The sequence below is a fragment of the Schistocerca nitens genome, chromosome 2 (genome assembly GCF_023898315.1).
Source record: "Schistocerca nitens isolate TAMUIC-IGC-003100 chromosome 2, iqSchNite1.1, whole genome shotgun sequence".
Classification (NCBI taxonomy): Eukaryota; Metazoa; Arthropoda; class Insecta; order Orthoptera; family Acrididae; genus Schistocerca; species Schistocerca nitens.
The window spans coordinates 940,172,482-940,186,277 of NC_064615.1; the positions used below are offsets into that span (position 1 = coordinate 940,172,482).

A 13,796-nucleotide genomic window follows, 5' to 3' on the forward strand; every position below is an offset into this window, starting at 1 on the left:
TATATCGATATCTCGAAATATATCGATATCTCGAAATATATCGATATCTCGAAATATATCGATATCTCGAAATATATCGATATCTCGAAATAAATCGATATCTCGAAATAAATCGATATCTCGAAATAAATCGATATCTCGAAATATATCGATATCTCGAAATAAATCGATATCTCGAAATAAATCGATATCTCGAAATAAATCGATATCTCGAAATAAATCGATATCTCGAAATAAATCGATATCTCGAAATAAATCGATATCTCGAAATATATCGATATCTCGAAATATATCGATATCTCGAAATATATCGATATCTCGAAATATATCGATATCTCGAAATATATCGATATCTCGAAATATATCGATATCTCGAAATAAATCGATATCTCGAAATAAATCGATATCTCGAAATAAATCGATATCTCGAAATAAATCGATATCTCGAAATATATCGATATCTCGAAATATATCGATATCTCGAAATATATCGATATCTCGAAATATATCGATATCTCGAAATATATCGATATCTCGAAATAAATCGATATCTCGAAATAAATCGATATCTCGAAATAAATCGATATCTCGAAATAAATCGATATCTCGAAATAAATCGATATCTCGAAATAAATCGATATCTCGAAATATATCGATATCTCGAAATATATCGATATCTCGAAATATATCGATATCTCGAAATATATCGATATCTCGAAATATATCGATATCTCGAAATATATCGATATCTCGAAATATATCGATATCTCGAAATATATCGATATCTCGAAATAAATCGATATCTCGAAATAAATCGATATCTCGAAATAAATCGATATCTCGAAATATATCGATATCTCGAAATATATCGATATCTCGAAATATATCGATATCTCGAAATAAATCGATATCTCGAAATAAATCGATATCTCGAAATAAATCGATATCTCGAAATAAATCGATATCTCGAAATATATCGATATCTCGAAATAAATCGATATCTCGAAATAAATCGATATCTCGAAATAAATCGATATCTCGAAATAAATCGATATCTCGAAATAAATCGATATCTCGAAATAAATCGATATCTCGAAATAAATCGATATCTCGAAATATATCGATATCTCGAAATATATCGATATCTCGAAATATATCGATATCTCGAAATATATCGATATCTCGAAATATATCGATATCTCGAAATATATCGATATCTCGAAATATATCGATATCTCGAAATATATCGATATCTCGAAATATATCGATATCTCGAAATATATCGATATCTCGAAATATATCGATATCTCGAAATATATCGATATCTCGAAATAAATCGATATCTCGAAATAAATCGATATCTCGAAATATATCGATATCTCGAAATATATCGATATCTCGAAATAAATCGATATCTCGAAATATATCGATATCTCGAAATAAATCGATATCTCGAAATATATCGATATCTCGAAATATATCGATATCTCGAAATAAATCGATATCTCGAAATAAATCGATATCTCGAAATAAATCGATATCTCGAAATAAATCGATATCTCGAAATAAATCGATATCTCGAAATAAATCGATATCTCGAAATAAATCGATATCTCGAAATAAATCGATATCTCGAAATAAATCGATATCTCGAAATAAATCGATATCTCGAAATAAATCGATATCTCGAAATAAATCGATATCTCGAAATAAATCGATATCTCGAAATAAATCGATATCTCGAAATAAATCGATATCTCGAAATAAATCGATATCTCGAAATAAATCGATATCTCGAAATAAATCGATATCTCGAAATAAATCGATATCTCGAAATAAATCGATATCTCGAAATAAATCGATATCTCGAAATAAATCGATATCTCGAAATAAATCGATATCTCGAAATAAATCGATATCTCGAAATAAATCGATATCTCGAAATAAATCGATATCTCGAAATAAATCGATATCTCGAAATATATGTATACGTAGAAAAAATCGGTAGCTCGAAAAATATCGATGTACCTAAAAAATGTAAGTTTTTATTTTGCCTCAAAGCACAGACCTCCGGAAAAACACCGACCTCCGGAAAAACACCGACCTCCGGAAAAACACCGACCTCCGGAAAAACACCGACCTCCGGAAAAACACCGACCTCCGGAAAAACACCGACCTCCGGAAAAACACCGACCTCCGGAAAAACACCGACCTCCGGAAAAACACCGACCTCCGGAAAAACACCGACCTCCGGAAAAACACCGACCTCCGGAAAAACACCGACCTCCGGAAAAACACCGACCTCCGGAAAAACACCGACCTCCGGAAAAACACCGACCTCCGGAAAAACACCGACCTCCGGAAAAACACCGACCTCCGGAAAAACACCGACCTCCGGAAAAACACCGCACCGACCCCCCCGGAAAAACACCGACCCCCCCGGAAAAACACCGACCCCCCCGGAAAAACACCGACCCCCCCGGAAAAACACCGACCTCCGGAAAAACACCGACCTCCGGAAAAACACCGACCTCCGGAAAAACACCGACCTCCGGAAAAACACCGACCTCCGGAAAAACACCGACCTCCGGAAAAACACCGACCTCCGGAAAAACACCGACCTCCGGAAAAACACCGACCTCCGGAAAAACACCGACCTCCGGAAAAACACCGACCTCCGGAAAAACACCGACCTCCGGAAAAACACCGACCTCCGGAAAAACACCGACCTCCGGAAAAACACCGACCTCCGGAAAAACACCGACCTCCGGAAAAACACCGACCTCCGGAAAAACACCGACCTCCGGAAAAACACCGACCTCCGGAAAAACACCGACCTCCGGAAAAACACCGACCTCCGGAAAAACACCGACCTCCGGAAAAACACCGACCTCCGGAAAAACACCGACCTCCGGAAAAACACCGACCTCCGGAAAAACACCGACCTCCGGAAAAACACCGACCTCCGGAAAAACACCGACCTCCGGAAAAACACCGACCTCCGGAAAAACACCGACCTCCGGAAAAACACCGACCTCCGGAAAAACACCGACCTCCGGAAAAACACCGACCTCCGGAAAAACACCGACCTCCGGAAAAACACCGACCTCCGGAAAAACACCGACCTCCGGAAAAACACCGACCTCCGGAAAAACACCGACCTCCGGAAAAACACCGACCTCCGGAAAAACACCGACCTCCGGAAAAACACCGACCTCCGGAAAAACACCGACCTCCGGAAAAACACCGACCTCCGGAAAAACACCGACCTCCGGAAAAACACCGACCTCCGGAAAAACACCGACCTCCGGAAAAACACCGACCTCCGGAAAAACACCGACCTCCGGAAAAACACCGACCTCCGGAAAAACACCGACCTCCGGAAAAACACCGACCTCCGGAAAAACACCGACCTCCGGAAAAACACCGACCTCCGGAAAAACACCGACCTCCGGAAAAACACCGACCTCCGGAAAAACACCGACCTCCGGAAAAACACCGACCTCCGGAAAAACACCGACCTCCGGAAAAACACCGACCTCCGGAAAAACACCGACCTCCGGAAAAACACCGACCTCCGGAAAAACACCGACCTCCGGAAAAACACCGACCTCCGGAAAAACACCGACCTCCGGAAAAACACCGACCTCCGGAAAAACACCGACCTCCGGAAAAACACCGACCTCCGGAAAAACACCGACCTCCGGAAAAACACCGACCTCCGGAAAAACACCGACCTCCGGAAAAACACCGACCTCCGGAAAAACACCGACCTCCGGAAAAACACCGACCTCCGGAAAAACACCGACCTCCGGAAAAACACCGACCTCCGGAAAAACACCGACCTCCGGAAAAACACCGACCTCCGGAAAAACACCGACCTCCGGAAAAACACCGACCTCCGGAAAAACACCGACCTCCGGAAAAACACCGACCTCCGGAAAAACACCGACCTCCGGAAAAACACCGACCTCCGGAAAAACACCGACCTCCGGAAAAACACCGACCTCCGGAAAAACACCGACCTCCGGAAAAACACCGACCTCCGGAAAAACACCGACCTCCGGAAAAACACCGACCTCCGGAAAAACACCGACCTTTGCTTTCTAGTACGTGTTGCTGTCCCTAGAAAAGAACTCGCGGAGGATGTTAATACCGGTCGCTATAGCTGAACATTTTCTTTTAACAGATAACGCAAGGCAGAAAAGACCGTTATGGGACATGTCAGCGTACAGAATCAGGAACAGCTATTTCTCAAACGTTTCTCTAGTAAAAATAGGCATAAACCATAAAAACTTGCTCTAAAATTGATACAGATGTACAAGTTGTTATTGCTTAGGCGTGAAAATGAACTGGGAGATTCCATAGCAGCAGCGGCTGTGGCAGCAGCAGTACCCTGCATTAGGAGAAGCGCATCGAACGTTTCTTAGATTTGATTCAGATCCACTTTCGTAGACAGAAAAAAAAAGATGCATGATTGTAGCATACGATTTGATGTTTTGTTTCAGTGTCACTGACGGAACTATTACAAATTCTACGTTCAATACGACTAACTCTACATCGTAGTTTTAAACTAAAGGATTTGTACCAGGGTGTATACGTAGACAAGGAAAAAAAAATTCCGATTTTTCCCGGATTTCCTGGTTAAAAATACGCTTTCTTCCGGGTGAAAATACACTTTTTCTGTGTTAAGACCTTTGATGTGCAGCAACATGTACGCTGCATATTTTCGTATTACGAAGGTATAAATCTGAATTCCAGCAAACACCGCACGTCACTTTCCAAAGCACTGAAATCGAGATTGCGATGCGTTTTATAAGCCAGACATCTCATGGCACGTGATCTCAACAGCTGATGACAGCATAAGACACGTGATGCAGTCAGTCAATAGCAAGATCACTCTTGTAGCGCGAACACACAAGTAAGGAAAGTTAATGGTTTACATTAATATACATAGCATTCACACATAAGAAGATTAATAAGCTGGAAGTTTCCACATATAATCTTTTTTGCGCATGTTACACTTTAATATACATCACACAAATGTACCAGTACATTTTTAATAACGATGTAAATATCTGATCGTCTGGGCTCGAAATTATTCTAAATGGTCGTCCTCAAAGAGTTTATTTTGAAATGAGAGTAACGCTCTGTGATTCAAGAAATTCATCGTACATTCTCGCACATAGTTCATCTTGCGGAAACGGAAATTTGCTTTTCACACCACCAGTCGCAACATTTTCCCGCGGCCTCTTAGAAATAGGTTCGTTTCAGCAGTTGACAGAGAGCTCCAGATAACGGGCGTCAGCGCGCTTGCGCAGGAAACCCTATGTTCCTACATGTAAAACATTAGAAGATCTTACATTATGACATAAAACAAACAAGGCATCAGAGAATACTTTAAGAGCATCGGAATTTCGTGAACCATACTAAAATGCATAATTCGGCTTAAAGTGCACATTCTTAAGTCCAGATTCGGATGCAAATTTTCTTGGAGTACCAGTACTGTATTCTCATGTTTGGTTCTTGAAACGCAGCGAACAGTTTAAACTAGCCCACTGTGTGAAATTAAATACATTGTTTCAAATAAATTGACTGCCTCAGCGGAGAAGATTTATAAAAAGCCAAATCTCTTTATCAAACCGACAAAAATAACTTCATAGTTCTGCAAGGCTATTAATGCTTGACTGTCAGAAAGATAAAATCTGAAACTAATAGCATATTTTAGCCTTCCGTAATTATGCGAACGTATTGTAATTCATTTGCTAGCTCCCGGCTACAGAAATCCGTTTTGTTTTCATTTAACGTGAGAGCACGAAACAAGAAACCACTGAAGGTTAACACAGGTCACGTGGTGGCGACCCTCCTCCCCACCACAACTCGGACTGCTCTGTGCATCAGCCACGGATCTACGATATTTCCGAACCGGGAAAAATACTAGTGGCAGCCAGCCACATTTCTGTAACCAGAAGGTTAGGTTAGACTGCGCATACCCAACATTCCGCCCGCAACTACTCAAACGAATCTAACTTAAACAGTTGTCACGTCACGCTCATCGGAGGCAATTTGTTGTTATTAAGCATTGCACAGTCTTTCTAAAGCCTTTGACACTGTGTTTTGTTGTTGTATATGGCGCATTTCCTTTGCAACTTAAATTTCATTCCCGTTCTATTTTTCTCTCTCGTTTATGTTTTGTTGCTGCAGAATTATTCTACAGTAGCGGGATACAGTAATATCCTTTGTTAGAGTATCGGTTCTTACCATCCAAAATCACAAAAATTTAACTGAAAACTACAACAACGAAAAATTCCCGGAATTCTAAACAATTCCCGGGTTTTTTCCCGGTTTTCTCCCGGATGAATAAATTCCCGGGTTTTTCCCGGATCGTATACACCCCTTGTGTACTAGATGAGATTTCAAAATTTTAGAAGATCGATAGAGCGCACTGCCTTGAGCGATTGCATCTAACATTTGATCTTTATTTTCTTTGCGGTGTCAATTTAAATTCATTCAGTAGTTTAGCGAATGTAGACACGAAAAAAAAATTTCTCTATGGAAGAGTCGGGGGGGGGGGGGAGAGAGAGACTTACAAGCACCTACTACCGAACACGAATTACTTGATAAATTATCAGAGTCAGGCACAACAGCAGTTGAATGAATGTGGATAGAGTGTTTCCCAATTCCTATTACAGGCTTCTAGGGGTCGTAGAATGGACTCGCCAGGACAAGGAAAATAAGGGTCGGAATTTATTTATTTTTTGTTTTAGGGCGCAAAACTGCTATGGTCATTAGCGCCCGGTCAGAAGGGACGGAAATGTAGCGTTTGAATGTTAAACAAGTTTTAATATCGGATCACTTCCAGATTTCCTGCATCTCAGTACGCACACAGAGGAGAACCGTCAATTCACATAAGCGGCTTGGTACTGCATATTTGCTATGAAACGACATTACTGTACCATGGAGAAAGAATTTGAAGATTTAGGTGACAACGAAAGAACAAAAAATCATAACGATTGACTGACTCGTTTAATTATTCTGTACATCAAGGAACACTGTGCTAAATTTGTAGGCAAGGTGCACGTGAAGAAGATGGTGGTATGCATAGTAAAATTTCGTAAGTTGCACATTTATTCATCGTTAGTTGCAACCGTTTTCAATGGAGATCTCATATTTTACTGCAAGTCAAGGGGTATGCCTGGACTGATTTTTTTAATTTAAAACTCACTGTTAAATTTATGAAGGCAAAAGGAGTGCAGGAACGAAAATTAGAACATTCCGAATGGAGTGCAGGCTTCGCATTTTAAGTGGACTTCAATGGACACTGCCCACAGTAACACATTGCAAGATAACTTCTTTCCAATTTGATGAGGATGAATTTCAAAAGAAAAGGAGGGTGAAGGTTCTAACAACCCTACCACAACAAAGGTCAAACTTTAATAATGATTGTGATGTTGCTCACGCTGCTAAATACTGCATTTTCGGGCAACAACAGTCATTATGTGACAGGTGTCATTAGAGCAAAGTTAATAAAGTCATTTCATGTAATAATCAAAAAACTAGGCACTCATCTTTTTGTGTTTCCCACGCTGATCTAGTCATAAAATCATGGCTCAATCGTTGAAAATCTAGGTGGTTATGATTCCAAGCTCGGATGTAAAGAGGCCTAGGTTTTATTCTGCTATATTCAAAAGTTTTGTAGATGCGCTTCTCAAACCATTCTTGGAGATTACACTTTTGCTGGACAATGGTGATGTAAAAAAATAATCAGCACTCCGAAATTAAGTTACACTTCCTTTTAATTGCTTTTATTGCAATATCACGCGACACACTAAACATCACTTCACAATACAAAACATACTTGAAAACATCTTCCTCACAGTCACTGTTTAAGTTCACATTTTATAAGCTGACGACAATATTCGGCTTTCCAACATGACGTCCACGTCTTGACTTTCTCAAGGTCCGACTCTCAAACAAGTTAACAACTAACTAACAATCGCTTACGCGCCCAAAAATCAGAGTTACAAGTACGTCAAAGATCATAGTGACAAAAGAAAGAATACACATAAGAATAATATCATTGCAATATAAACATATCGATGTATCACAAATGAAATCAAACCCGAATGTTGTCTCAGAAATATGTTAAGTAGTTAACAGAAATACAGCAGAATATTACTGGTATCGAGAGGTTCAGGTGATGTGCCGTAATGGTTGCGTAATTCAAGTACCATTACAAGGTCCAGTTCCCTAAGCTCACCAGCGTTACTGAAAACTTGAGGTTTGAAGAATTCATTGTGTCCTTGAAAAAATTACCAGAATGGTTTTATAAAGGTTTTGAGGACACGGTCAACCTTACATCTGTTTTCGAGCCGTTTTAAGAGGCCGTTTGCCGTTTCATTTGAAGACATCCCTGTGTACGTGCAGACGTAAATGATTGACCTGCAAGGTAATTCCAGTTATGTCTTTACGTTAAAACTGTCTAGGACATCTAAATTGCTTCATTCAGGCGTAGTTTCCAAGGTTTTAAAAGTACTGCCATATTTCGATTGACATTGTTTGAAAGACCTTTTTGTGATTCTGAAACAAAGTCAGTCACGATTACGGGGGAACTTTATGCAAAACTGTGAAATTGTTAATATCTGCCCATATGCCGACAGTTTGTACCACATAAAAATTGTGCTGAAATATCGTTTGGTTTTGTGGTCTACGTTGTTGACGAATGTGAATCATAAAACCAAGCCGTATGAAGGGCTGCTGCACTGCCATTTAAATGCGGCGCGTTCGCAGTTTTCCCCTCTTCCCTCTCCTCGTTCTCCGACAGCATGTCGTGGCGGTATGGGAAATATGCAACAAGTCTGAGCCTTTGGTACTGATTCCTTGTCACGGCCCGCGAGCCGAAATCTCGGAATTTTAAAAAAGTTGTGAATATATGAGTATGTAATTTCAGATAGTTTAATCGAAAATGTAGCATCCACATTCATATTAGTAACTTAAAAACATATACTTTGCATATACTATCTAAATATGTTTACCGGTCAGGATCAATGTAAACTGCCTTTATATTATAAGTGGATAACTATTAGTCGTTTGAAGTACTGTACAAGTTCTATGCACTTCTTGTCAAATGCAATTATTGGAGCAACAGGTTTTCAAACATCTATCCAGTTGTATCAAAATTAGCAATTTTAGTGTTATGCTCACTCTTGGAAAAATTTTTGCGGACGCTCATGGCTCATTGTCAGACAGGAGTTCGATCGTGTCTCCTGCCACATGGGAGATGTAAGGTGTACTGAAGTTTCGTCAAATGGTTCAAATGGCTCTGAGCACTATGGGACTCAACTGCTGAGGTCATAACTCCCCTAGAACTTAGAACTACTTAAACCTAACTAACCTAAGGACATCACACACATCCATGCCCGAGGCAGGAATCAGGATTCGAACCTGCGACCGGAGCGGTCGCGCGGTTCCGGACTGTAGCGCCTATAACCGCTTGGCCACTCCGGCCGGCGAAGTTTCGTCAACACGTATGTTTGCAAAGACCTTTTTCGTGAATTACTTACCTGTAGCATAATCCGAGGTGAGATTAGGTTAGATTAAAAGTGATAGTTTGGTTTTGAGTTGAAGCTAAAAGATTTGTCAATTTCTTTCAACACAATGCGAATTCCACAATTACATTTTACGTCCCCGACGAAAGTTCTTGTTTCCCGTAGTGGTCTGATGCTTTCAAGTCTGTAATACGTTTGAAATCGTTAATGACATTTCCACGGAAACTTTCTATTACCATATTCTTCACTATTTCAGTCACCTTTGTCTGCTACTGTGCCAAATCTGTCGTCGTGTCTCCGACGTGTAGGTGTAACTCTTGCTGACGTGCAACGAACGAAGTCAGGGACATTATTTCTATCCGTTTCAGACTTTCCTAAGAGGGACGTACACTTCATTTACTACTGAAAACTACACAGTAATACCGTCAAATATCAGCTATTGATAAATCACTATATGCCTACGGAGGACTAGAGATGTGTTTAGTTCCTGTTTACGTGGTACAATACACATATCGCATGCAACGGTCGGATTTCAGTCCTACCATAACACTGAACGAGGACCTGACAATATGAATTTTAACATGAGATGGTGACTTTCTATTTAGATTATTTGAACTGCGTAAAAGTACAGTTTTAGGCGAGATTTTAACTAAGCTGTCCTGATAGCACGAAAAGTAGATTTAAAGCCTTGTTTGTGTATGATCTTTGTCGCTCTAAAGCCAGGAAATACAGTAATGCCTTTAGAGCTTAATGACAATTCATCTCATAATAGTCCAAGATTTTAAAGACAAATGTAGCTTTACAGAGGTGGTCCGTATATTAGCGTACACCTTTTTACAGACGTGACATTTGCAAAGCCACTAAGTGCCTTTTCTTGTGTTTATTGTAGTCAGTGACGTGAATGTAGTGTTGTTAATGGCAATGAATAATATGAAGTCCAAAATACTTTACAGTTACTGAACACATTTAAAAACCCTATTTTTATTTGTATGACGTAAGAAAACTTATGTTAGTCGTAGGTTAGGTCCTGTAGACTAACCTTTCCAGGTGAAGTAAATGAAAAATAAATATGATACCAGATGATTGCATTTTCATCTGAGTTCTGCTAGGTCAAGGCTATGGTGAGAATGAAGTAGTAGCACCCGAGGAAGAAAAGTCTGGAGACTAAATTTGGCTACTTGGCTTGGGAATGCCTTTCGTACCGTACGTCACTTCATATCACAGACACCACACTGACGGTAGCTAATAATAAGCAGTCAAGATTCAATTGTTTCTTCCAGCTGAAAATTGCACAATTGTCAGAGTTTAAAATATAACTGTAAATATTCCCAGAAATTTAATCTCATTCTAGATATTTTGTTTGAATGACAGGTAAAAATTATTGTAATGAACCGCTGACTTTTGGTGGCACGAGGCCACTTTGATCCGATACCAGCATCTTTGTAGCTACACAGGTAAATATTTCTTAGGAAAATATTTCTTAAGATCAAATCTCGTTTGCTCGCCGCTTATTGAAGCAGCATTTCGCCTGGGCATCAGCTACAGGTAACTGGACTTTCTCAGTAAGAAAAGTGTACAACGGCCATATAACTCTTAACAGAACATGATTGCCATCAGTACGGTTATTCCCGAATTTACGTTCTGGATATCCACCAATGAAGCGAGATAAGCAAAGGCAGCGAGCGAAAACAGGTGCATCAGTCGTTGAATGAGCGAGTACTCACTGCTAGCAGGAACCGTGGCTGCAGCGGCAAGCAGGGGCAACAACACCAACATAATCACCAGCTGACCCATGTCGAAAGTCGCCGCAAAGTACTTCGTCATGTTGCAGCGGGTGTAGAAAGCACTACGATCTAGACCACTTCGCCGCTACGGTGCGTGTGGACACCCGGAAAAGTTGGCAGGTCATCCACGCAGCCGCTGCTGACCGCGGCGACATCTCACGGCGAAGTGGCCAACTGGAGCCGGAGGCGGTGTCTTCTGCGCTGACGTCACAGCTGCCTCGTCCCTGCCGCCGAAGGACGACGCAGCTGGAATCCGTGCGAACCGGCTACGTGCGTAAGCGTGAGAGAAAAGAAAGCCGTCATTTTCTTCATAGACAAGGAGGCACTACGTAAAAATTTTGCTTAATACAATCTTATTTTGTGATGCAGAAATTTATAAAATAAAAAATTATATTGGAGCTATGAGTAACGCAGTTCGTACGGCAAATGGGGAAAATACAAGTTGTCGCAGACTGCAATTAAATGGACTTCATTTTACTATACCATGATCGACTTCAATGGTTCAAGTCTCAGCATCAGATGTACCTGATACATCAGTGTTCAGTATGTTCATTCTAAGACCATTTCTTCCAGATGACAGTTGGCTATCTGCTGCCGGCCGATATGGCCGAGCGGTTCTAGGCGCTCCAGTCTGGAAGCGCGCGACCGCTACGGTCGCAGGTTCGAATCCTGCCTCGGGCATGGATGTGTGTGATGTCCTTAGGTTAGTTAGGTTTAAGTAGTTCTAAGTTCTAGGGGACTGATGACCTCAGAAGTTAAGTCCCAAAGTGCTCAGAGCCATTTTTTTGGCTGGCTGCTGAATCACACTTGTGCCTATTCCAGTCTCACATAAGCCGCTTGGGGTGACGCTTCATGAGTGGTGCTGTGAGTCCCCAGCATAACAGTGCACTTTAGTGAAGGGCAGTTGATGTCAGTGAGAATTGATCCTAAAGAGAACATGCCGCACGTCCATCGATGTGTATGTATCAGGTATATGTGATGATGCTAGAAATCTGCAAATCGGTTATGCTTTAGTAAAATGAAGACCATTTACTTGTAGTCTCAGGCAATTCCTTTTTTCCTAACAAAATTATGTGTTAAAAAAACATTCATCTTTCTTGCATGGTTTCACATTTACTCCATTTCCTTTTATGTTCAACGTGTTCCCCTTCTTCATCAGTACACCTTTAGATTCTGTAACTATCTAAAACCTGGGAAGTGCTCATCTTCCTAGATTTGCGAAAGACGTTCGATTTCACACCGTGTAAAAGAAAAACGTTTTGACTAATAAAAAGCAGTGCCTTATAATGAACGGCTAATGTTCTAAGAAGGCTTAAGTAACTTCAGGTGTGGCCCAAGGAAATGTAACGTAACTGATAATGCCCTTAAAACATATGTACGTAGACAAGTTACTAGATTGGATGAGCAGCCCTTTTAAATTATATTGTGAGGATGGAGTTGTCAACAGGAAAGTAACGTCGCTCTATGGTACGAGAAAAAAAAGAACAACTTACGAAGTATTTCCACTTGCAGTTCTTTTCAAATGTCGTTAAATGTAAGACAGTGCTAGTATACAAACGCAATAATACGACAGTAAGATTGTAGCAGCAGCGACGTGGTTCTCAAAAGTTTCTTGTTTTTGAAGTAACAGTACAAAACATTTTTAAATTGAACAATCACGTGAAATCAGTGATAGGAACGGCGAATAAAACACAGATTTATTCCGTATCTGCTAAACGAAACGCATATAGTGCTCTATTGCGGCCTATTCTAGAGTAACGTCTAGTGTTCGTTGTCCCCATGAAGCGGGCCTGACGGAAGACGTCGAAAAAATTCGGAAACGCGTTGCTGAGATTGGAATAGGGTGGTATATCCCAAATAGATATGTAATAAATATGATCAGAAAACGTAAATGGGAAGCTTCGGCAAAAAGAAGAAATTTCTCCCACGAAGCTCTGTCGCTTATGATTAGATATTCAGACCAAAAAAGTGCAACAATTCCTATTCCTCTGTCGCACGACTCTCTTAAGTCCCACGTTAAGAGATGGACACATGTTTGGAGGCATATTTGCAGTCACGTTTCCTTCCTTCTATACACGAATGGAATCGCGTGGCAGACATAGGACCAAATATTCTATGCCATAGGTGTATGATGGCTTTAAGAGTATGTGTGTATATATACACTGAACAGCCAAAGAAACTGGTGCACCTGCCTAATATTGTGTAGCTCCCCCGCCAGCACGCAGAAGTGCCGCAACACGGCGTACCATAGAATCAACTAATGTCTGAAGTAGTGCTGGAGGGAATTGACACCATGAATCCTGCACGGCTGTCCACAAATCCGTAAGAGTACGAGGGGTGGAGAGCTCTTCTGAACAGCACGTTGCAAGGCATCCCACATATGCTCAATAATGTTCATGTTTGGGGAGTTTGGTGGCAGGCGGGAATGTTTAAACTCAGAAGAGTGTTCCTGGAGCTACTCTCT

At 40.9% G+C, this 13,796-nt stretch overlaps 1 protein-coding gene across 1 annotated transcript in view; it reads right to left on the reverse strand.

Annotated features, from left to right (window-relative positions):
- LOC126237263 (lysozyme-like) overlaps positions 1-11,511 on the reverse strand; it is an 81,954-nt gene extending 70,443 nt beyond the window's left edge. Inside the window, exon 1 of the mRNA XM_049947187.1 lies at positions 11,273-11,511. Within this exon, the coding sequence (XP_049803144.1) occupies positions 11,273-11,372 (100 nt within the window). The 5' untranslated portion in view covers positions 11,373-11,511. The remainder of the gene's footprint in view (positions 1-11,272) is intronic.
- Positions 11,512-13,796: the final 2,285 nt, after the last annotated feature.